At 37.8% G+C, this 25,022-nt stretch overlaps 1 protein-coding gene across 18 annotated transcripts in view; it reads right to left on the bottom strand.

Annotated features, from left to right (window-relative positions):
* The window catches only part of BAZ2B (bromodomain adjacent to zinc finger domain 2B), a 157,029-nt gene that overhangs the window by 34,716 nt on the left and 97,291 nt on the right, over positions 1-25,022 (bottom strand). For 7 of the 18 annotated variants that reach the window (XM_074828385.1, XM_074828375.1, XM_074828366.1 and 4 more), the window contains 14 exons: positions 23,181-23,387; positions 22,129-22,527; positions 19,227-19,836; positions 17,620-17,916; positions 15,204-15,264; positions 14,560-14,668; positions 14,185-14,286; positions 8,114-8,324; positions 3,719-3,811; positions 3,534-3,595; positions 2,892-2,957; positions 2,076-2,141; positions 1,388-1,432; positions 1,109-1,141 (listed from right to left, as the gene is read on the bottom strand). In XM_074828385.1, the coding sequence (XP_074684486.1) occupies positions 1,109-1,141; positions 1,388-1,432; positions 2,076-2,141; positions 2,892-2,957; positions 3,534-3,595; positions 3,719-3,811; positions 8,114-8,324; positions 14,185-14,286; positions 14,560-14,668; positions 15,204-15,264; positions 17,620-17,916; positions 19,227-19,836; positions 22,129-22,527; positions 23,181-23,387 (2,361 nt within the window). The remainder of the gene's footprint in view (positions 1-1,108; positions 1,142-1,387; positions 1,433-2,075; positions 2,142-2,891; positions 2,958-3,533; positions 3,596-3,718; positions 3,812-8,113; positions 8,325-14,184; positions 14,287-14,559; positions 14,669-15,203; positions 15,265-17,619; positions 17,917-19,226; positions 19,837-22,128; positions 22,528-23,180; positions 23,388-25,022) is intronic. The other 11 variants (XM_074828383.1, XM_074828379.1, XM_074828380.1 and 8 more) reach the window with 6 other exon arrangements.

Here is a 25,022-nt window from a genome sequence, read left to right as displayed (position 1 = left end):
CACAGTAAATACTAAATATAGGACAAGAATGGCCAAGTCTGTGCATGTTTTAGTTCAGGTTTAGAAAGCAAATACAAGAACAATCAAAAGCAAAAAGGTAAAGCAATGAACATGGAGACAGTGTAAAAAAGAAGCATACAGATTTACTTATGGTCAGTTGTGATGCTCCTTCATAAGCTGGCAGAACAAAAAGCATAATGGTTGGCTGGAACAGGTCAGTTACCTTACATCTGCTATGATGGAACTTGCAATTTACTTCTTCAATAGCCAATTCAGCAGGAATTTTAAACTGGTCATTTTCAAACATTGCAAATATTAACATTTTTGTAACCCAGCAACAAATTAATATGATTAATTTTCTCAGCTCTAGATGAGTTTTAATCAAGCTAGTGGTGGCGCATATACATATGCAACGACACTTGCATTTACTGATGCCTGTCCCTCAATAAATTATGTCAGTACCTTCAAATGCATTAAAGAGCTTTTCTAGAGCTATTCTAGAGCATTAAGTATAGGGTTTTTGCCTTAAGAGCTGTAGATTACATCTTGGCCCCAGTAAAGGCTACGAGAATTTTATCATCTAATTCAGTGAGGCTAGGATTACAGGCTAATGTTTCGTTGTATGCTTACAACATTATGTATTCACCACTGACTGAAAGCTAATTTCCTCAGTACCTTACAAACTTAGGAAAGACATCATCCTGATCTCTAAAATAGGTTAATTCAAAATTGTATTTAAAATGTCTGGATTCATTCCCAGTGAATGGGACAAGGCTTGCAAAAATTATCCAAGTGACTACCTATTAATTTTGCATTAATTAATACTTGATTTTATACAGTAGTCCAATTTCTATTGTGACATCAGTATCACAGATTTCTGGTTAAAAACCTCATTTATTTATTGCCATGTTCAATTTATATACATGTTCAAGACATGTCTTTTTTCCTTAACAGACAAGACAAGCAGATGTATGCAATGCACTGTGCTGTAAAGCCATGCAGCAGTATGTAATATGACAGCAGCCAGTGCTACATTTTATGCATTGCTATGACAACCATATCACAACCAAATCACAATGCGGTGTTAGATGTACAAAAATAAACATACCCATACCATATCTAGTCTATGCCTCTCCAACTCCTGGTAGAAAGAGTTGGCACAACATTATGAAACAGAAATCACAAAGTCATAAAAACCACTTTATAATCCCCCAAAAGACCCCAATACCAAAGCAAAGCAACAAATCATAAGGTGAAAGAAAATTTGTGCAGGAATCAAACCCAGAAATTTAAAAAGGGCATATTTTGAAGATTCCCCCCCCATACAGTTTAAGTAGTAGTTGACAATTGGCATTCCGTCTGTCTGGTCAACTGAATGTGTACCAACCTGGTGTTTCAGAAGAACAGCTTGCTGCCTTCGCATCTCTTTTTCCTTAAACAAAAGAACAAAAATGTATCTAAAATATCTAGCAAATTTACTTACCAAGTTCATATTTTTGCCACACTACAACAGCACATCTGAATTAAATTCTTACTTCCCTGCCCCCCATAAACTGATCACACAGAAGTACACAACGTATGTGACAGCAAGTCTATTGAGTTGGGAGTTCTATATTAAAATACACCAAGAATGCCAAAGCAGTAATAGAAGTACATATATAAATAGTTGTAAGGGTTCTATAGTCTTGTATACGTACAGCCTAGAAAAGATTACACTTGTTTTCTGATACAGTGTGCTTAAAAGAATATTGTGAATAATGTTACAGCAGGAACATTTTAAGTTATGCAAACCAAGTGTCATGTAAGAAAAACTCATTGTAACAGCACAGAAAAAATTACAGTCGCTCTATATATTCATGTGTGTATGCATGAATGTATGTGTGTGTGTCACATTCACAAACTTCTCCATCTATGCTTCATATATTTATATAAACATATGCACACCTTATTCATATGACATCCCTATTTACAGTTTCACTATCAATTATTATTCGTCCAAATGTACTACTTTTATACATCAACATGTATTATGCACAGTAACACAGTTCTTGGGTTTGGAGCTCCTCTAAACTAACCTTTATTCGTTTTTCGGCCTCCAATAATTTGGCATTTGCTGCTTCTTCCTTCTTTTTCTTTTTTGCCTGTGCATGCAAAACAGGTCACACAACAGCACCATCACAAGTTGAAAATAATCTGACTAGAAATAAAGTTACATGCCTTTAAAAGTTCAAAACATCATCACATATCGTGTACACTGCAACAGATTTCTTCCCCAATGCAGCTTTCTTGATCAATCAGTTCAAAATTCATTTACTTTTTAAAAATTACACCAGAATTTCAAGTCCCACTGAAAAGTGCTTCACCCAGCTATTATAACTAAGAAAGTAAGTATACACAGAAACAGTAAAACATAAATGGCAAGAAGATTACCATTAATTTCTCCCTGAATGGAGACTTGGAAGCTAGCAATCTACCTTTGCTAGTATACTAGCAAACTAGTATAGAATACCAGTATATTCTACCATGTATATAAACTTAGTATTTTAAATCCACTGTACTTCATACAGAGCAGAGCATGATACTGCTTTAACTTTCCATTACTGCAAACTTGTTTTCTTACAAAGGAATAGTTATGCTGTTAACTTTACAAAATACAAGACTATTTCTGCAGAAAGTCTGGAACTCAAGTGAACATTTCCAAGATTTGGGTGGCAGTTAGTATAGATTTTTTAAGAAAAATATTTTAAGACAGGTTTTTGAACTGGCCTTTGGAAGTTCAGGTTGTTCGAGTTGTTACTCTTCGTTACATTCCTAACTGCATGTGTGACTACTAAAATATAACATCCTTTAAAAAGGCAACACAAAAATTATATTTGAGCCATTATTTTTACCTCTAGAATTTGCTGAGCTCGAAGTTCTTTCTCCATTCTGATTTGCTGGATTCGCTTTATTTTTTCCTACAAGAGGAAGAAAGGGGTTTTTTTTTTAGAAAAACAATACTGAGAAAGTATATTTACTTTTTCATTTTAAAAAATGTCCAAGTTTACACATACATACTTTTTGTTATTTGCTATGACAGTATTTAACAATATTTGTATGTTTAAGAACATACTGGCATACTGAGATACAACCCTTCGCGCACAACCTAAAACTAGACAGGCAGCCAGAATCACTGAAGAAGCTAATTACACTAGTCCAGTATTTACAGAAACAGATATAACACTTTGTTTTAACAGAACTACATCACTGTACTTTAGTAGCAGTTTTTTAATTTCTTGCTGATATTGGTAAGCAATTACGTATGTTGGGCGGCTTAAATCAACACTGACAAAATTGGGATGTCCTGACAACACGAACAGTAACTATAGAATTTAGTATTTGAAATAATATACACTCTGTGCTCTTTAAAACTAGGTTTAAAACATTCACTTTGTAAACAACATACTTAATAATTTACTAAATAATTAAAATACTCCTAATTCGATAATTCAAAACATAATTTAAAGAACTTATGTAGCAATCACATGGTTTACCTGCTGCTTCATTATCTTTATCTGCTCCTTTTGCTTTCGCTTTTCTTCAGCTGCCATAATAGCTAACAAACAAAAGAAAACAAAAAATTACTATCAGCAGAACATGACAAGACATAGCTAGTTTTTCATTAATACATTTCAAAATAATCTGCTAGCATGCACAAACTTTCACAAGTAATACTTACCTTGCTGTTTTTTTGCTTCTTTGGCAGCTCGAGCTTGTTCCTGCTTCTGGAGTTTTCTCAGTAGCTTTATTTGTGCTGCTTGCCTAGCTATTTCTGTTACAAGAAGAAAACATTTAAGTTCATAAAAACAGTGCTGTCCAACAATAAAGATATAACTTATATTCCAGACATCTGCATGAGGTAAAGACAGAGAGAACAATGGATTTGCTTTGCACCCTTATCTTGACAGCATTTCACTATCAACTACCTTTAGTGGTATCTCATGTATCAGTAACTACATCAATAGCACAAATGAACATGGATACTTCCTACACTTAAAAAAAATACTATTTTTGAAGGAAAAAATTACCTATTGACAGCATCAGGCCAATGACACCGCTTCATCTGAAAACTGATGTCTTGTTTCTTTTTCAAGCAGAAAACATTTGTCTCAGAGTACTAAATCAACATTTCATTCAGAAAGCATGGAATTACTGTTTTCCTTATAAATCACCTCATGTAATTATCTAATCCTTTTTTTAACAATGCAGTTGTTAAACAGTGCAGCAGGAAGGATTTTCTGGAGGTTGAATTCAGCTTGCTATTCAAAGGACTGAGGTCCAGGACCTCTTTGATAGCATTCTCCAAAATACTGTCAGCTTCTTGTGCAATGACGAAGACATAGACAGACACACAGGAAATCCGTGTATAGATAAGATGATGCTGTAGATAGCAAGGGCAAATAAATAGGTACACAACAACAGGGAAACCTTCAGGGCCAAGGAGAAGCCATACAGAAGAGGAAGTTACGCCTTAATTGAAACAGAACCAGTAGCTGGAAATTAGAATTTACATTATAGAGAACTTAAACTATGAACTACAGAAAGGCCAACAGATGCAGAAGAACGCTTTGTCCGAATTGACACAATCCATGAGGAGGACGCAGTTAATGTTCAGCATGCACTTCAAAAGGACAGATGGGAAACAAACACCTAATACTGCAAAAAAAAGGGGACTACAGATCAGTCCACCTGTATTTCCATTCAACTAGTATGTGCTGCACTGAGCAAAATTTAGGGGCTTCCAAATTAAGCCAAAAAATCCAAGAAGAAATTAGGGAAACTAGAATTCTTGGTATCAAATGATTACCCAGATGCAATGGACATCTCACAGACACATCAGAAGCGTAATTAATAATACATGGTGTTGCCAGGTACCAATGTTACAGGAATATCAGAATAAGACGTACAGGAAGAAGACAAGCTTTCTGTACAAAGTGCAGCATCAAGTCACACAGCATAAAAACAACGAACGAAACATCTATGTAGCCCATTTGGCGGAACCCTAAAAGAAGCTGTACAAAAGCAGTTTTCAAGCATGCGTACTTGAAGTGAGCAACCTAGAAGCAGTTGAAAAAATGTGTACTTGTGCAGGGAAACACTGAGCCACATTTAAAAAAGGAAAAATGTAGTCCATATGTGGCTCTTCAGAAAAGGAGGCCATCATAGGAAAATAGTGAGCATCTAAAATTGAAAAGCTTGTTCAAATAAGAACACGGAAGCCTATGACATGCCAAACAGAGTGAGTTAGGCTAAAAAAGAACTTTGAAGAGCACCTTGCAAAGGATGCCTGTGCAGACAGTAAAAGATCTTTACATACATCACAAGAGGATGCCAGAAATGCAATCAGTGGGACCTAATGATAGACAGGATAGAAAAAAGAGCCTTAGAAAAAATGGTTACTGAATCCCTTGTGCCAGTCTCTGCTGCTAAAGATGTTGGGTAGGTTTCCCTACTCAGTGCATCATCTACAGCAGACAGATCAGAAGAGCTAGATGAGTTTGCGGTAAATATAAAAGAAGTATTAGATCAAGAAGGTAAGTCAGATGTTAACAGATCACCAGGATGGGACAGAGTAAGCTGAGAAATCTGAAGGAATACTAGCATGAAACCATAGAGACACTGGTCTCCGTGTTTACCATATTATTAGCAACGGGCACTGTGTCATAGGATTGGCGACTCTTACCAACAAAAAAGGAGGCTCTAGCGGAAGTCTTGGTAACTGCAGACCAGTTAGTCTGATTTTCCTTTCCTGCTGAGGTGGTAGAGTCTTATTGTATGCATTATGTCTTATGTATACACTTACTGAGTACATTACGAAACACCATCAGTTCAGATGCTTGGCATGGATTCTACAAGGGGAAATTCTGCCCAATTTTGTGTTTCAATGAGAGTGGCAGTAACAGGGAGATAAAGAGAATCTAATGGACATATCGTATTCAGAATTTCAGAAAGTATTTGACTAGGTTCTAAGTCAAACATTATTGATAAAACTAAGCTGTTATGTCACTGAAGGAAGCTTCACAGACTGAAAGCTCTTTAAACAACAGCAGGCAAAGAGCAGAGATCAGCAGTCACCTTCTGTGATGAAGAAAGTTAGTAGAGGGTTTTGTCACAAATCAGTATTAGAACCAGCTTTGTTTTCATCAATGAAACCTATAAAGGGGACTGCAAAGTTAAATCCCAAAATGTGAAGATAATATTAAGCATTCCAGAAAATCCAAGGCTATGCTGGCAGCAAGGAACTCTGGAAGAGCCCTGCAAAACAGTGGGCAAAGGTACCAGAGGAGTTTCATCATAGATAAATGTAAGGTAATACACCTAGAAAAGAAATACTGAAATTAATGGACACACAAGAGGATCAAAAGGATGGAATAACTACCTTCTGAGAAAAGACTAAAAATACTTGGGCTCTTCAGTTTGGAGAGGAGACAACTAATGACAGAGAGGATCAAGGTCTGCAAAATCATGAAGCTGGTGGATAACAAATTCGAGAACTGTTATTCTCCAAACCCCGCAATAATGGAACTAGGGAACACCCACTGACAGCAACAGAAATTTTTTTTTAAAAATGGAAATGGTCCAGTAGTTAGCAGACTTCTGGAACTTGCTGCCACAGGAGGCTGGTAGAGCAAACATTGTCAGGAGGTTAAAAAACAAACAGGCTAATTCATGGGCAACAGTTCCATAAATGGAAAATAAATGGAACGAGAAAAAATGTGATCTACATCACTCATAAAACACCTCAGGATGCCATGGTGCATATATGAGGAAATAAATGGACCGAGAAGTGATCAGGTTCACATGCTTTCTCCAAGCAGCACCTCTTACAGCCACTACTGGAGACAAAGCTCTGCACTAGAGGAACCCCTGGGCTGAGCCACTGAGACATTTCTTATGTCCTCATGAGGGGAAAAAAGCAGCAAGGTAAGTATGAACAAACATAACATCGAATATTGCACCTTCTGAATCTTCTTGTATATATAGACCATATGGGTTTGTTCATTTTATTAAATGTTATAGTATATGGTGGGAAATAGACATAGGGGAGTGCTCCCAAATACATCCCCCCACCCCTTACAGTGACCAGTGTAGGGAAAGCAAAAATACAAGTGAAGCAAAAGGGCTTAGTGACTAGGGCTTATCTTTTCCCATTGAGGAAGACTTCTGGAATCAGTTACTGTGTCTCAACAATAAATACACAGCCTTTCAGCAAACGCTACCATGCTTCAGCTGTACTGTATTCAGCTCTCGGGCCCCCAGTGTCAGAAGGACAAGGACCTGCTCCAGCGGGGCCAGAGGAGGCCACGAAAATGCTCGGGGGGCTGGAGCACCCCCCTGTGAGGACAGGCTGAGAGAGTTGGGGGGGTTCAGCTGGAGAAGAGAAGGCTCCGGGGAGACCTTAGAGCGGCCTCCCAGGACTGAAAGGGACTACAGGAAAGGGGGGAGGGACTCTTGATCGGGGGGGAGGGATAGGACGAAGGGGAACGGGTTTAAACTGAAAGAGGGGAGATTTGGATTAGACCTAAGGAAGAAATTCTTCCCTGTGAGAGTGGTGAGGCCCTGGCACAGGTTGCCCAGAGAAGCTGTGGCTGCCCCCTCCCTGGAAGGGTTCAAGGCCAGGTTGGACGAGGCTTTGGGCAACCTGGGCTAGTGGCAGGGGGTTGGAACTGGATGATGTTTAAGGTCCCTTCCTACCCAAACCATTCTGTGATTCAGCAGTTGAGAGTTTCCTGGGAAAACAGCTGTGCAACACTACAAGACGTACCACCTACAAAGGTATCTCTAAAACTGCCTTCTCTCTGTCCATGTGTCCAAAGCACCTTAAGAAAACCTAAAGTAACTATAGAGTAAGCTTTTACATGCGCATTTATACACACACTTCTTCCTTTGAATCCTATATATTTACTGACCTTGAAAAACAAGAAGGCTTCAACCAAAGCATGTGACAATTTCCAAAATAAAATGTTGTATACTAATATCCCAGTGAAACACATCACTCCTCTTTAGAAAAGCCATTATATATACTCTATAAACTAATACCCTCTGTTCATGAAAACAGTAACATACTACTTACCTTGAGCCTGCAGCTTTCTTAAAAGCTTTGCATCGGTGTTGTCTAGAAATTCAGTGCTACCAACATTTGGAGGTCGCCCTTTGCGTCGTCTCATTCTTGACTCCTCTCTAGAGTGCTGTCTGTCTGGATTTGGTGGTCGTCCTCTACGTCCTTCCATAGCTCTGATACGGGGAATTACTTCCTCCTCCTTCAGAAGACACCACTGCATACCCTTTTAATTGACACATTTCACAGACAGGTATTACAAACACAGAATAAAAAAAGGAAAAATAAATTCAATACACTTGAGAACATGAACAGCAAGAGTGTTGTTTTGTTTTGTGTTTTTCCCAAGTAAGTTATATATATAAAATATATGAGAGCTGTGATGTAATACTGGGGTAGAGTACAATGTTTTGATGTTACACAGAAGCTATATATTGAGAGCTTATCACTATGAACTTTTGTAAAAATTTTGAAAAAAATTCATGCAAGATTTTGAAGACTATTCAGTGACATACACAGCTATTACCTAGCAGGTATGCCACCTAGCAGGTTATTTTTAATTATTTCTGACAAAATCACTTATTGTTCAAGACTCTATAAAAGGTGAAATAGATTCTTCCTTATTACGTAAACTCAAAAATAACTATTCTGCTTTTACATAATCCTCTGCTCAACATGAATGAAAAAATGTGTCAAAGCTACAACTCATGCTTTCCAACTGTTAGTGTTTACAGAAATTCTGACATACATAAGCAAGTACAGTAATGTATTTTCAAATATTGCTTTCTGAGGTGTTGTAGATCTCAACAACTGGGTTGAAAAAACAGAGACTCATTTTAATCTTCAAATCTTGTTTAGTACAATTTATTTCTCCCCTCACCCACTGCAAGAAAATTAATTTGATTGCTTCAGGTTGGCACATAAAAGTTTATAACTTTTAGGAATCCATCTATCTGAATTAAAAGTTATGTTAAGTACATTCTCTAACTATACAAAGTATTCAGCAATACATTCAACCCTGTCTTTCACTATTGCTGCTTTTTTTTGTGCAATCTCAAGAACAAATACTGAAATACTTTGTTAATACAAATACCCAAGTTGGTCCTCATATAAAAATAGCTTTACTTTAACTGATAAAAAGTAGAGCTTATTGCATCCATTGAGCACAACAGGAGCACAGTATCTGGTCTGGTTTGACTGAACATGGGTATTTCAAAACTGTAACATTTTTCGCAAGGGGGGGGGGGGGGCGCGGAGAATATAAGCTAAGTATCCTTCAGGACTACAGGACTACTCCAACTTGCCTTAAATAGGTTTGTAAAGGATTTTGGATTGTCTGCTAAAGCAAGAATGAAAGTTGATAACTTATAAAACACGTTAATTAAATATCTGTTCAGAAAGAATACATTTGCATTACCAAAGTTTTCACTTTTATATGTATACAAATACTGAAATTTGCTGTACCACAAGATACTTTTTATTTGCTTATTCTGACAATTTATCTTTGAATTCTTTCTCCACATTCTTCATAATTAAAAATATTTAATAAAAGATTCAACAAAAAAAATGGCATTTTGTTAATGAAACATTCAGATTTTAAGGAAGCTATTGGTATCTGCAAAGATACCTTTTTTGGAAGTCTGAATCGCTCCCATTAAGACCATCCCAAGAGTTCACCTCACACTTAGTTTACAGACGCTCCAGAGGGCTTTGTTATTAGTCATTTTCCTAAAAACAAGCTGTTCAGAATCATGACCATATCACTGCGTGTACAATGCACCACTAAGCTCTTTTCAATCCAAAACAGTTAGCTCTACCACTTAAACAGAAGTTAATAAATTTTCTAACTTCAAGAGTATTACTTAGGTCTACTCTTTCATTTCACTGCCTAGTACCTGACTTACAATTTATCACAGGTTCAGTCTGTTGAGCAATGTAAGCTAGGTTTAATACTGTACTTATCACCTACACCAACCTGGGAAATCTTATCCCATAAACTGCAAGTGCCAGAGGAAAAGGGTAAAAAAAAGGCAAAACAGAATTCAAAGAAAATGAGAAGCAGCCATAGTTCAAGAAGTACCTTAGATCCTGCAGTGGAGATGGCTCTTGCTCTGTGTTTGTATTTCCTGTCGTTAGTGATACTAATGGTAACACATACGTGGAAAAGAAAGGTAAGAGGCCTACAAGATCATTAGCGCCACAGAGACCACGGATGTATATTACATTTTCCTAATGCCTCCCCAAAAGAGAAACTAGAGGCCATCAAATGAAGCTAGTCAGAGGTTCAATAAGCAAAAGGAGCTGGCTCTTCCAGGAATAGGGAGAAGACTGTTTAATGTCCTGCCAAAGGACATTGTGGATGCAACAAGTTTCCACAGGTTTAAGAGAGGACAAGACAAAAGTAGCCCAAACCAGATCCATTAAGGGTTAAGCAGGAGTTAACGGACCACCTATATTCTGTGCTCAGGTATCTTTTAAAATCTGACCCAAAGTACATTTCTATTGAAAGCATGTACAACCTGATACTCTGTGGATTTTCAATATTCCAAAGAAAAAATATGGGGGTTGTGACCCAGCATAGCAGAATCAGGGGCTTCCATGAAATCTAAGCTCCACTACACAACCATTAGAGAAAAAAAAGGGAATAACACTGTGAAATGTTGTGTTTTATTGTTGAAACTAATCAAAATAAGAACTTAATTCAACTTCTCACTTCAGGCATCTACCGTCTATTGCAATACTGTACTGCAACCAGGACATTTGCCAAAGAGGCCCCAGATTGCTATGCGTGGAAGCAGAATCAAGATCAAAGCCTGTTAACCAAACTAATGAACAAAACCATAGGCATTCTGCAGGAAGCAGACATCCTCATTAATTGCAGTTTAGATTTGTGAGAAAAAGTTAACAGCAAAGCTTTCTAAATTGAATTGCAGAATTTCAGAATAGCACAAACATTTTAAATTCCAGTTTCTAGAAAAGGAAGCTAGTAATTACTACTATATGACAAACGCGTATGACAGATGATTTTATAGTTGGCTGTACCGTATGATATTTCTACTGCATCTGTAATAAACATTTTAGACTTCTAAATACTTATTCACAGAATAAGTCTCTTAAGTAAACAACAGTAAGCTTAAGAATTGGCTTAAAAGAGGCAGACTTCATGCCTTATAAAGATGCACTGTATTTGTTCTGAGGCAGCACCATAATCAGATGCTCTGAGAAAGTCTTAATGTACACAGGAGTTACATCACACTAAGAAGATGGGGAAAAGTACTTTAAGCACCCTCCTTCTTTCCTGTTCCTGAATTCAGCTGACTTCCTAGGCAAGCACTCAGATTCATTGGAAGAATTAAAAAAATACATTATTTTTACAGCTTTATGCAAAATCGTATTGGGGAAAAAAGTGCATGCCGTGTTTATCATGACTTAACGATTACTCCCAGAGAGCTATATCCAGGTTAAAAAGTCTGTATTTTACCCCTACTGATATTTCACCTTCAACTAAAATGGATCTGAATGGAGCTGCATGAAGAGTCAACTTTTCTCCAACTACATAATGACCCTGCGAAGGGAAGGGCTGAGAGAGCTGGGACTGCTCGGCCCAGAGAGGAGAAGGCCAAGGTGTCTCAATACCTGGAGGGAGGGTGAGAAGAGGACGGAGCCAGGCCCTTTTCGGAGGTGCCCAGTGTCAGGGCTAGAGGCCACGGGCACAGACGGAAACACAGGAGGTTCCCCCTGAACATCAGGAAACACTTTGCCACCATGAGGGTGACCGAGCACTGGGACGGGTGGCCCAGAGAGGGTGTGGAGTCTCCCACCATGGAGATTTTCAGCAGCTGTCTGGACATGGTCCTGGGTAACTCGCTCCAGGTGGCCCTTCCTGAGCAGGGGCCTCCAGGGGTCCCTTCCAACCTCGGCCATTCTGAGATCCTGTGATGGATACTCTTGCTGTTTTATATTAACCATCTTGCATTTATATTAACCATCACTCCATCACTGCAAATCACATTCACACCAATCTTTCTAAACCACAGCAGTTTAAAGCCTACAGGTTCTGCCACTGAACTTCCATGTTTGGCAAACTTCAAACACTCCTCTAACCCTACTATTTCATGGCCCACTTCTGTCAGATAAGCTTCCCTGTCAAAGCAATTAACCACTGCTTTGAATAACCCATAATTTCTGGTTGCTTGTGTACCACGAGAGAGAAACACAGGCACTATCAGAACCAGGTAATCCATGTATTTTTGGCTTGCTATAGGCAAATCTTCAATATAACTGATTTAGTCCTTAGATAACTTCCTTTGTATCTTGTTCCATCTTTGAGCTTTGTGAAACTTACCAATCACTCTGGATACATGCTGCATGTCTCAAAAGATGACAAATATATAACGAAGGAAGGGGAAGAGTAACCATGAAAGGCTACACAGAATAATTGAAATTACAGCAAAAGCAGAAATAAAATTCCTGGAATTACCTCCAGACATCCATGAATATACAATGATCACGTATTGTTTTGATGCTGGACACTCAAAAAATTTCAGTAAAAAGGGTGCAAATTCTCTTCACAAAGTATCAGCATCACATACTTTTTTACTAAGTGCATATTATCAGCCTGAGTGTAGCTCAACTGTTTACATTATAATCTTCTCATTCAAAATCTCACACATAAAATGCAAATACATTTTAGCACATCTGAAACAGCTGCCCTTGGTCCCTATTTTGTTTTATAAGAAAACTCTTCCTTTGTCTAACCAAGTCGCAATGAACCTACCACAGACTACACAAGTAGAAACTACAGTGAGATGTACAGCGACTTAATATCCATATGGCCAGCCTTGCCTACAGAAACCTGCCCTTCCCGATACCTTCACTCTGAAGGGTAAAATCTGCAAATCATCTCATGAATTAAAGGGAGTAGAAAGAGATAACTAAAGAAGGGGAAAAGACTAATGAAGCAATATGGGCAACAGACACTAAAAAGGTAGACAGGGTAAGAAGAGAGCAGATACCCTGACATTACATTATCTTCACAGTATAAGGAATTACTTCAATCAAGCCATTCAGGTACATAATGAAGTTCACAACTACATGAACTTGTAATTGTTGTTTTACGAAGGCCAAACATGAAGAGGGTTTAGCAACGTTTTACCCTGTAACCCAGGAATAAGGAAACACCACCTAGAAGTAGCTGCTTACTATGAACTCAGTCTTTATTGCTTTCAAATTTACACTGTGTAAACATTATGTATTTCTAGAGGGTATCAGAAGGACATAAGGCTTAACTAGAGCCCGAATTCAAGATTGCTGAGAGTGTGATGTCTGTCCACATTCCCATAGTAACATATTCAGGATACTTATCTTTTAAAGAAGCAAATATATTCACTGACAAAAGCCCAAACACTTTATGCACATCCTGAAGAAATGGCAACATGACCAAAGTACAGTAACACAGTATGACACAAACATAGTATTCGTTTCCTTAAAATTCTAATTTTTCTTATCCTTGTGTGGTTTATCTACACAGAGTCTAAGAGTTCTACCACTGTAAAGTATAATTGGTATAACTCAGGATTCCCTGCCATAAAAATCTCACGCCTCAGGAAGCTCAGATAGCATTCTTGATACAAGAAACACTTGCATTTAAACACATAGTTTATATATATTATGCACATGAATACATGAAAAGCGTGTGATTTAACACATACACAAAAATTGCTATCAATATTAGGTTTATACAGTAAAGGCAGAAATAGAGTTTAGTCAGAAATATGTGAACAGTGACAAAGATAAAAGGTGTAGCTCAGTTCTTTTGTACTAGACAAATCCAGGCTCAGAGCTGATCGTGAGGCATGCTGAACTCCTGTAACCTCCTAATAAAATCAGTGAGGGGAGCAGTTTTCAATGCTGCCCATGATCAAGCTCTCAGCATCTCAATATAACTACTATTAAGAAATACGCACAATTTTTAGAAAGAATTAGCTAGAAACAAGCAATGCTTCAGACTGTAGCAAAAGTTACTTCACCTAAACTTAAGTTAATGTTCCTTGGATCAAAGACTTTACTTTTTAAAAAGTGGATACCTGCGGTCCATCTCTGGCTTCATAGAAGTCACCCACTCCTATTTTTGCACTGAAGCTGAAATTGTCCCTTGAGATATCCATTATTCCATTTCTGCTGAGATACTGAAAAAATCACATATTTTTCCACTTCAGCTTGTAAATAATTACAACCCAGCTTTGATGTATAGCTAACTTTGTGAGTGTAATGTTTTGCATATTCTATCAGAGGGATATGCATTTATAGGAGATCAAATCAGCAACAGACTGAGATACATTACGCCTCACATCACAGGATATTTTGAAATAAGTATCTTTATTGGAGGGAAGAAATGGCATTTTTTAATAGCAAGCATGCTTCGTAGCATTAGAACACAGAATTTAAAAAAAGGAACGTACCTTTACTACTTCAGGATACTGTCTCAGCTTCTTTCCACAAGGTGCAAAATACGCTACTTCTCCTTGAAGACGACCACCGAAGTTTCTTATTCGGGTTTCTCTTTGCCAGCTAGAGTAATATGAAATAGTTGCATGCAACAATACACTTTTTAAAAAAACAAGTAATTAATGTCGATTTAAATTTTTACCTAAAAGGAAAAAAGGACGTATCTAAAACTTGACAAGAGTATCATAAAACAAATAGGCAAAACCAGAAATTGTTATTATGTAGACTGTCCAAACTCTGACTATATATGGATTTATTTATATCAAGCTACTTACATATTACCAGATTTTAAACGGTTTAGGATTATATTTCAGGGAGTTATTTGGAGTCTATACTGGCTCAGATCTAGCCATCAGGATTCATTTCCGGTGGCAAAACTGCTATGAGATAGATCATTTGCAAAAGAGCAAATCTGATGCACAAAAATTAACACACTACTTTTAAAGTGATCCACAGTCCCTGGAAGTTGGAAATCTAAGTCGCTGAAGCCCTTTCCTTATTATTCAGCCTCAAAAATGTTCAACTGTCATTTCTTTACCAACTGACTTTTGAAGGTACTATCTCCCTTTCAAGAGTATCAAGTATATACATAACCTACCCGTATTCGAGAGGAACACGCAGCTCCCGTTCATCTGTTACTCTTCGTCTTTTTGAAATACCTAAAACACAATTTCTGATTAACACCTCAGAAAACTTAAAAAATGAATACATGTTCCTAAAATATACTTTTTATCTTTATATCATTTTTATTTATTTTATCCATTACATACCTCAAGTACCAAGAAAATTAACCTAACTATTCTCCCTTTTGAAATACATTTTCCTCTGTTTCCTTTAACCTCTTCTTCTAAAATTTGTAAACAGAAGAAAACCAAATTATGCCATACTGAGCTGCTTGCCTTGTTTGGTGCTCTCAGATATTGCTAAAATAATGCCTTGCACACCTGTTTTTCTATCCTAGACCATATTTAAATTTTTTCAGCACAGAGATGAAAATTTAAACACTCTACTTTAAAAATCCATAATTCTAATACGCTCTGCCTTCAAAGAGCACTGTGTATAGATTGCAGTCAACTGCCAAATGCAGAAAATCTTCAGCATTATTCCAGCTTTTCAAAGTTCAAATAGATGTTGTGTTTGGTGCTAGTCAGGAGACTGGATCAATAATATGATAAAGACAATTGCCAAACGTGGGGTTTTACGGAGTGCCAAAGGCTGATACTTTTCTCAGGCCTCTTTGAGAGCACTGTAGGACATGGACTGTGTTCACAGACAAACTTTCGGAAGACGCACTTCTCAAAAAAGTCGTTTGGACCTCGCATAAGGAACATGACATATCCCTCCCTGTGGAAACAGACATGAGAGAGCATCTTTATCAGACTGAACCCTCGCAATGTGCTCCAACCTCCTGGGCCCAGGCGGAGGGTCATAGGGTGCAGCGGCACAGGGCTCCTGCTGACCTGCCTGCATGACCAGTAGCGGCTGCCAGGCCTCTACAGAAAGCACTGGGGAACTGCTCCTGCCTGACACCAAACCCCTGGGCACACCTCCGCTGTCTTAAACTAACACGACTGACTATCACGTTACTTCTAATAGTCACAGTGGAGGAAGGGAGAATGCTTGTCCAAATACAAGTGAATTGAAAAAATGAGTTGTCTAGTAAAAAAGAGATCTAGAGAAGAGACACAAGACCTTTTCAGAGACTGACCAGCTTTAGGTAAAATGGACACAAAAATATTTTAATTGTATTATGGTGACTCTTACTAGGAAAAAAGTACTACACCTAAAAACAAGGACACAAAATTAATTTATTCTACCTCCCACCTCCATAAACAGACAAAAATCCACTATCAGCCTTTTCAAGGCATCATAAACCAACACAGATTCCTGAGCAAAAAAATTAACTTTGCATTTTAACAATTTGGATTACTCCTAATGTATGGGAAATCTTTTATAAACTGTGCGATTAATAGGTTTGTTTCTGGGAAAAATATGAAGTAGATCACATTACACTGCTTCAAAGTTACTGTGCTTGATGACATGGAATGAAATTCTATTCCACTGAATACAAATATAAAAACCAATTTATCAGCGGATGTCCCCATTTAAAATCTACTTACTTGCATGTTAATTAAATATCAAAGTAGTAAATATGCACTTTCATTTAATTGCTACCATGCAAATTGAGTAGTGTGACTTTCAAAAATGCATTCTTTTCTGTAGCAGTAGTAGTTACTAAATCTTACAATTAGTCACCAAATGAAGGACTGTAATAAACACTATATAACATCAGGCAAATACTACATGTACTTTCCATGAACTTTTAAAAAATAATTCCTTGCACGTAATCCCTAAATTCTACTAAGAATTTTGAAAGAATAATTAATAAAGTTATATTTTAACTAAACAGTTACTAAATTTGTTGAGAAATGGGCAGAAATAGAAGATTCAGAATGCAAAGTATAATGCATAGAAATTAGAAATAAGTAAGAATTACTAGCTTAGAATAAAATGGTAAATAACAAAGACTAAATAATGAAGAGTTTTAATGTAATAAATATCAACTCTGACTATTTCATCCTACCTTCTTACAGTAATTATATGAGCTAAAATGTCCTGGACTAAGTGTAATGTTCAGGTCTTGAGAACTTGCAGTTCTGCTGACTGATTTTAATGTCTTCTGCGAACACCCACAAGAAGATCACAGAACCACGGCACAGCCCAGGTTGGAAGCAACCTCAGAAGATTGTCTGGTCCAACCTTTCGTGGGAAAGGGAGCCGAGATGAGATTATCTGGCACCCTGTCCAAACACACCTTGAAAACCTCAAGTGACAGGAACTCTACCACGTCCCTGGGGAGGTTGTTCCCGTGAATGATTGTTCTTACTGCAAAAAATTTCTTTCTTTCGTCAAGATATCACTTGATACCAGCGTCTAAGCTACTTTCATAACTACTTTTACAACACATGCCACTTAGATGCTACACTGTACTATAACAAAAGACATTCAGATACCACAGTGTGTACTTGGTGTAAGAGTAGATGGTGCTGTCCCAAGAAAAACCGCAGGCTGGGACTCGGGACATAAGGCAGCTGGCGCAGAGCTTGGGGTCTTTGCTACTTGGAGATTAAGCGGGGTGGAATGAGCTGCAAGACCAATGGAAGAGCTCTTCACAGAGGATGACGTTTTATTCAGTTTCAGTGGAGTTTTTTCTCCCTCAGTGTCTGTATCCGATTCATCTTGATCTTTATCATCCTCATCATCTTCATCCTCAGACCCTTCTGTATCTGACTCAGAATTACTGTCAGACTCTGTTTAAAAAAAGTGTGGCAATAGGCACATTATGACTTGATAACTAACAGCAAATACATTTACGTTCTAACACTTGCAAAGTCTTTTGTCTTACTAAATAAGCTTTTCTGACTTCAAATTTTTTAGTAACATCTCTTGAGTATAAATAGAAGGCTATAATTAACTACCTAAACTTTAAAATGACTACAAATATGACAGCATGAAGTAATTCTGCATGATAATGCACTGTTGTTTCAGATTAAATTCTTTGTTTTTCCATGAAGAGATGAGAGACAGAAGCTGCAGTATTTTAAGAGACTGTTTATCCTAGAATGAGCTACAGCTAAGACATCCCCCGTGAGCCAGGCAGTGGTTGAACTCTACCCCAGGAAGGGCACCTCACGGGTTGTGAAATCTAGCATGAAGACGAAGCAAACAATGGAGCTGGGTACAGGCTGAAAGGTGCCAGAATTGGAAGTGTGGCAGTCTGGGCAAAGAAAGAGTTAGAGTAAAGGGTAGACAGGATAAGGAACTGAATATAGGCTACAGCTGTGAGGAAAAAAAAAAAAAAAAAAAAAAGAGGATTAAGTACAGGGTGTGTGGATGAGAGGGGGAAAGAGAATGATGAAGGTGGAGCTGGACCGAAGGGATATCAGCATACACGGGAGAAAGGAGTGACCGGGAGTACAATCAACTCTTTAAACATGCCTTGCCTTTCTGAATTGCACTAGAGCCTTTCAAACAGTAATCTGAGCACTATCTATGAAAAGAGCAGCCCTTACAACTGTCCTGGTACTTTGCTCTAATCTTGATCATTGACTACTGTGCTCCTGAATGAAGCCCAGAAACATGCTTCTCTGGCCACTCTTGACAATCTGAAGGCCTTTGTTTAGTTCCTCTCTGGCTGGGGAAGCCTGTTTTGCAGATGGGTTCTGCCTGCCAGAATAATTAATCATTAACCAGCCCGTTCTCTCCATACCCCTCCTTGGGCACCTTGCCACCTAAGCAGTACATGAGCTGCAGGCTGGTGGCTGATCTGGAAGGCAGGTCTCCGACAGCTTTTCCCACAGGCTGCGGAGCCATCTTACCAGGACAGCTGAAACTGCACTTGCCATATGACCAAGTATCAGAATACCAAAAACATTATTTTGGATATGACACAATGGGGAACTAGGAGACACATGCTACTTTCCAGGATATCTGTAGGACACTGTGTGGGCCATGCTGCCCCAGAATTTCCTACTGCTATTTTAAAATATGGTGGAAAATGCATATTTTCAACACTCAAAAAATAAAGTTTCTGCTTTTCCTATTAAAAATGTTAAACCACCTGATTGGCTATCATCAGAATCATCATCTTCATCGTCCTCATCTTCATCTTCGTCGTCGTCGTCATCATCATTTGAGTCGTCAGAGTCCTTACTGCTGGGGGCATCTGAGTCTACCCCTCTGAACTGCTCCACCACCAGTTTTGCAGAATGAAGGCGGTGTTGTGTTTTTACTGCATTTACTGCATTATTGCTGACTGGTTTATCCTTTCCTGAACCAGGTAACACAGGAGAGGTAGAGGGCATAACAGGTGTCCGGTTACCAGTTGTTTTTTTCCCACATGCACTCAAGTTTACTGGCAAAGAAAAGGGGGCACTACTAGAAATGGCTACGCTTTCATTGATCTTGCTCTGGGATTTCAGTTTCGTAGTAAGTGCAAGAGGAGCCTCCTGGATGACGCTCTGAATAACTCCATTGGGTTGGTGATTACCTAAAAGTGCATTTGTCAGGAATGGATTAGAATGGTTGTTTTCCAGGGATGTGAGTTTTTGATGAGCTGGTGAACTAGATGTTGGTTTGGGGCTTGACAAAGCTGCAATAACCTTCTTCAGGTTCTTAGATGATTCCTGTTTCTTTAGCTGTGCTGTTGGGAATGTCTGTTTATATTGTTCCTAAAGAAATAAGACAGAGGAATAAAATGTGGATTTTTATTTTTCTTAAAGTTTTCAGGCAGGTGAACTCTATGAAATCTTAAACATCTGCTAAGTTACTTTTAGTAAGTCCAAAGTAGGTGCTAGCTACAACAGAAGAGATGAGTAACTACAGGTCATGTAGGTCTCTTTCATGATTTTTACCATAAATCAAGTAGGAAAAGACAAATTGAACTCAAGATGAAGCTGATCTAAATTATGTAGGGAAGCTTTTTCACTTGCTACATCACTCTAGACAGTGATTTTCATAAAGATATTAAGCATCTTGAAAAAAAAAATTTAAAAAGAGACTACTCTTATGTACTGGCATAAGAAAAACCCCTTTTCACTCATTTCAGCATATAAAAAGCTCATTAGTGAATGTAAAACTAGCTGCAGTAATTTGTTCATTTTAAAGCACAAGGTAAATACAACACACTAATGGCTATAGTACTAGCAGAAAACCAAAAGAAGGCTCTTGGCATAGAAAATTTTTATCAAAAAAAACATGGGAAAAAAGAAATTACTCAGAAGTACTATGATATGCCAGTTTTTAAACTCTGAAAAAGTAGTACCTGAAAGTTATTCAGGTAAAAGTCAGTAGTGGCTCAGAAATGCATGTAAAGCTTACACTGTCTTTAGACTCAAGATTCTTCCAAGGAAAAAGAAAAGAAAATGCATCATCTTTGATGGAATAAACAGAATGGATAAAGATGGTACATTTTAAATCAATGTTTAAATATTAAGTCAAATACAATACAGTCTTGAAGTTACTAACACTTAAAACCGACTATGAAATTATGAAAACCTAGAAAATAAATATTCACACAGTGCATGTTTCCAGTAAAAGTTTTAAAGAAATCAAACCACTAAATGGGTGATGTATCATCAGCTAACAACTCATAATCTAAATTTTGACAGCAGAATCCTCTTCCAATGGTAAAGATGTATGTTTTCATAATTGTGATTTATTTAACCATTCCAGGTAAATGACTAGCTTATTTGAACTTTACGAAGTAACTGGGAGGTGAAAGGAGAAATAGTGTTTCTCTTCTGGTCTAGGAATAAAAACTACATTATAGAAATATTTTTCAGTCCTCACTGAGGACTGAGTTAGCTGTGAATCAGAGTTCAGTTTACTCTTTACCAACACTACTTAAGTTTAAAACAAATTTTGTTTTTAATAATGAAACCTGCCTTGGTAAATGTACTTTTTAATATATTGATTTTTAGATCTCTCTCTCTCTCCCTCCCCATCGGAAGCCTCAACATTTCTAAAATGCTAGATTTTTATTCTCTTCTAATCCCCATTCAAATCTAACTGAAATTATGCAAATTCATCCCTAGTCACTATAATCACTACTAACAAAATAAACTGAGAATCTACAAAGAATTTTTGTAAGCTACAGAACTGTTCTGACAGACTCATGTGAACGTAGAGTCCTGACCAGTAAAAAGGAAGATCAAATTTACTGCTATGGCCATACTGAGTTTTAACAGCTATCAGTGCATGAATATCCTTCTGTCTTTATAGAGCAAATAAAACCCAAGATTAAATCAAACACTTTTTTTAAAAAGGCTTTCAGCTACGTTATTTAATATTAAAATAGGTAAGTTTAATTACCTTGACATAAAACTATCCAACTTGAAACAAAGCAAAGCCATGCTCCCATACCAGATATGGAAAGTACTATATCAGCGTTCTGACTGAAACTAGGAGCAGCACAGGAAAAATTTCCAGGCCCCACAATTTACCCATGAGTACTTTTCTTATTTTGATGTTGATTTTAACTGCATGCTTTCCTTAAGAGATGCATAACAAAAGCCTTTGCTTTCGTTATGCCCATTTCATTGTACTCTCACCAGTACACGACTGCTTTCAGCAGAGCTGTAAGGTTATACTACGTGAAGAGCACGAAGCTCAAGCTTGGCATTATGTGACAGTAAGTTGTGTATATGATTACATCATGTATATATTAGGGTATGCTCATACACCACCAAGTAGATGACTTGTCTCCAAGTGAAAGTTATGGAATAGTTCAGGGAACTTTAAACAAACAAAACACCACCACAGTTTATACAATTTCGTTAATTTACATCATTTAGAAATCCGTAACAACTCTAAAAACACGTCAAAAAAACCAAGATATGAAAATAAATATACATATAATTTTTAAACATTATATTTAAAAGAGCTTGATAGCACAATGTTGTATCTTGTTAATCAGGCAATGCAGGTTACAAATAATCAAAAAAACCAGATTTTTCACTCACCCGTTTTGATCTTGCATCGCTGGTCAAAGAGATAGATTCTTCCGAGGTATTTTTATTCCCTGCTTTGAGTAGATCAGGGGAAGGAACTACGAGTTTTAAATAGGTTTCCTTTTTGGCTTGATGTACCAAAGACAAAGGTTTCACATTGGGAACCAATCCCGTAGACTGTATTACACTGGTGTGTTTGTTCACAGATTCCTCCTTTGCCTGAGAGCTTTGGAAAATAAACGGAAGCTGCTGTGACAAAACCTGAGGCTGCTTCTGCTGGGACTGGAATGATGAGTGAGTCTGGGAATCAGACACAACAAGAGGTATCTGCTGGTGTGTTCTTTTTTCTTGGGACTTTTCATGTTTCTGTCCATCAGTTTTCATATCTGTTACGCCACTATGCATTAGCACCTGTAAAATATGTGTTTTTGACTATTGATACAGATCAGTTAAAGATCCTTTAAAAAAAAAAAAAAAAGTGCATCATCAGTCCCCATGAAACAATTACACTATTCTTGGCAAAGGATGAACAATAATCATTTTAAAATCAATCCTGTAATATAGTTACTGCTTAGGGTTTTTTTCCCCCCAGATAGTTTCAGCATGTGAAGACAATGCTTAGTAGTGAAGGAGTACTAAACCATGGTTGTTTTTAAATGTATTTTTAACTGTAAACCCAAGAGGATACCCAAGATTCCAATCTTGACCAGGAAAAGTAACCACCCTACTAGGAAAAAAGCAACTGCCAAAGGAACATCCATAGAAAGATGCATTTCCAATTCACTATCGGCCCACAGCACTTAAATTTCTTTGTATTTCCCACTTCATAACAAAAATAACAGTGTACCGTTAAAACTCCTAGATCATTAAGAACAAAACACACGCATGCACACAAAGGAAGCAAAAAATCCCCAGAAAACCCTGAAGCAAACTCAAAAAGAGCATTCTTAGCATTCATTAATGTGCAGTTAAGTAACTGCTCACTGGTACAAACGCGAACAGGTCAATTCTTCACAAGCAGCTTTCAGTGACAAGACTGTGAGCAGCAGAGTGAGGTGTCATACCTTGTTCTTGTTTTTATGATGTGCTTCATTTTCAGAATCAGATTCATCATCTTCACTCTCTTCAGCACTCTGGTCCTCCTCCTCCTCTTCATCCTCCTCTAGATCATCAGAGTCACTACTACTTATGCCTTCACTTGAGGTGTCTGAAGAAGAGCCTGAATCACTGTCGCTGTTACTAGAGCTTTCCACTGCTTTTTTTCTTGGTTTCTACCAGGAAGATGAATGCTCTATTAACGGTTCAGCTTTAATTGGTTATATCGTCATATTATAACACATAATCTTTAAAACAAAAAGCAGTAAGACTTTGGAGTAAAGTGATCTGCAATCCTTGAACACAACTAACTGTCTCTGCAGAAGACTAAAGAGAAAGAAATGCTTCACAAGAGGATGAAAATGAAAAGCTGGTCACAAGGTTCCACTGAAGTATTTTTCTGAGCACACACACTGGCAAAACAGTTCGCATCACTACCTGTCAAAGCAATATATCAAATTTAAGCCTAGAAAATTGGCCTGGAATTCAGGTCTAGCAAACCTGCACAGAATGTATTGCTTCCAAAAAAAAAAAAATTTAAACCAAAAGCTCTGTTGCAAGCTAACACAGAAAGAACAATACACATTAGATTTCATCAATATGTTTCAGTGACACATTAATTTAACTACATTACTTGTTAATTTCACAGTATGTGCTGCTCAGAAATGTAAGGTTTTGAGGACTGAAAAGAGTAGGCTCATCAAACTGCTTCTGGGATTTGCTTATGAAAAATGGACCAAAATCTGCTGAAATACTGTGACAACTATACTATATTGAAATTATTGGAAAGAACACACTTGGAGACCAGAACAGGAAAGTACAAAAAAGCAAGACACAAGAATGCAGAAAAAGAAGAAAGGTGTAAAAAAATCACAGGAAGTCCAAAATGTTGACGCTGCAAGACCAGATTTTAAACTGCAATGGATGAGGAAAGTTAGCTTTTTGGGGAGCTAACTAAAACGAACATGTGTATTTTACAAACAAATCTGAAGGAAGTACACATGGACTAGAGTGTTATGATGGTGGCTATGTGAGAGAGACATGAAAGTACGTATTACTGCATTAAAGTGTATTTAATCATTAAATAAGAGTTCACAGAATGATGTTGGAAAGTAGAGAAACATGTGAAACGATATTACAGGTATCAGGCAGCAGCAGTAATTATCTAGCATCTAAACAGGGCACGTGGAGTCAATGAGGTTAAGGTAACGTTAGAATTAGTCAAAAGGAAGATAGATGGACAGCAAAAATAGGTGACTAGAGGGCAAAAAAGTTGCAGCAATTCTAGATAACAATGCAGACAGGAGCATCAGAGAAACAGTGCTTTAGAACTACATGCTTCCTTAACAAAACTCTCCCTGAAAGTCTACTTTTCAAATCTGTTTTTTTATGATAGGTGTATCATAAAACAAGAAGCTAAAAAGAAAGAACAATTTTATGTCAGAAATTCTTGTCTTATGAAGAAGAAATTCACTTAAATTAGTGGGAGAACATAACAAACTTATACATGGGTGTACTAGTTTTGGACGGGATGGTCACCTAGGGCACTGTGCCGGGATCGGTGAGCGCAGCAGTGCTGCTCACCCAGGGCTGTGTTAGTTCAGGCTTCGGGGGCTGTTCTGCTCCTCACCCTGCCCTGCCAGCGAGCAGCCTGGGGGGCACGAGGAGCGGGGAGGGGGCACAGCCGGGACAGGGAACCCCACTGACCCAGGGGTTACCCCACACCACGGTGCTCAGCAATAAAAGCTGGTGGAAAGGCGGAGGAAGGGCGGGCGTTTGGAGTTAAGGCTTTTGCCTTTCCAAGCCACCAT

This window comes from Strix aluco, chromosome 6 (assembly GCF_031877795.1).
Source record: "Strix aluco isolate bStrAlu1 chromosome 6, bStrAlu1.hap1, whole genome shotgun sequence".
Lineage (NCBI taxonomy): Eukaryota > Metazoa > Chordata > Aves > Strigiformes > Strigidae > Strix > Strix aluco.
The sequence above is the reverse complement of the archived record's forward strand: the minus strand, read 5'-3'. Positions and strand labels throughout refer to the sequence as shown.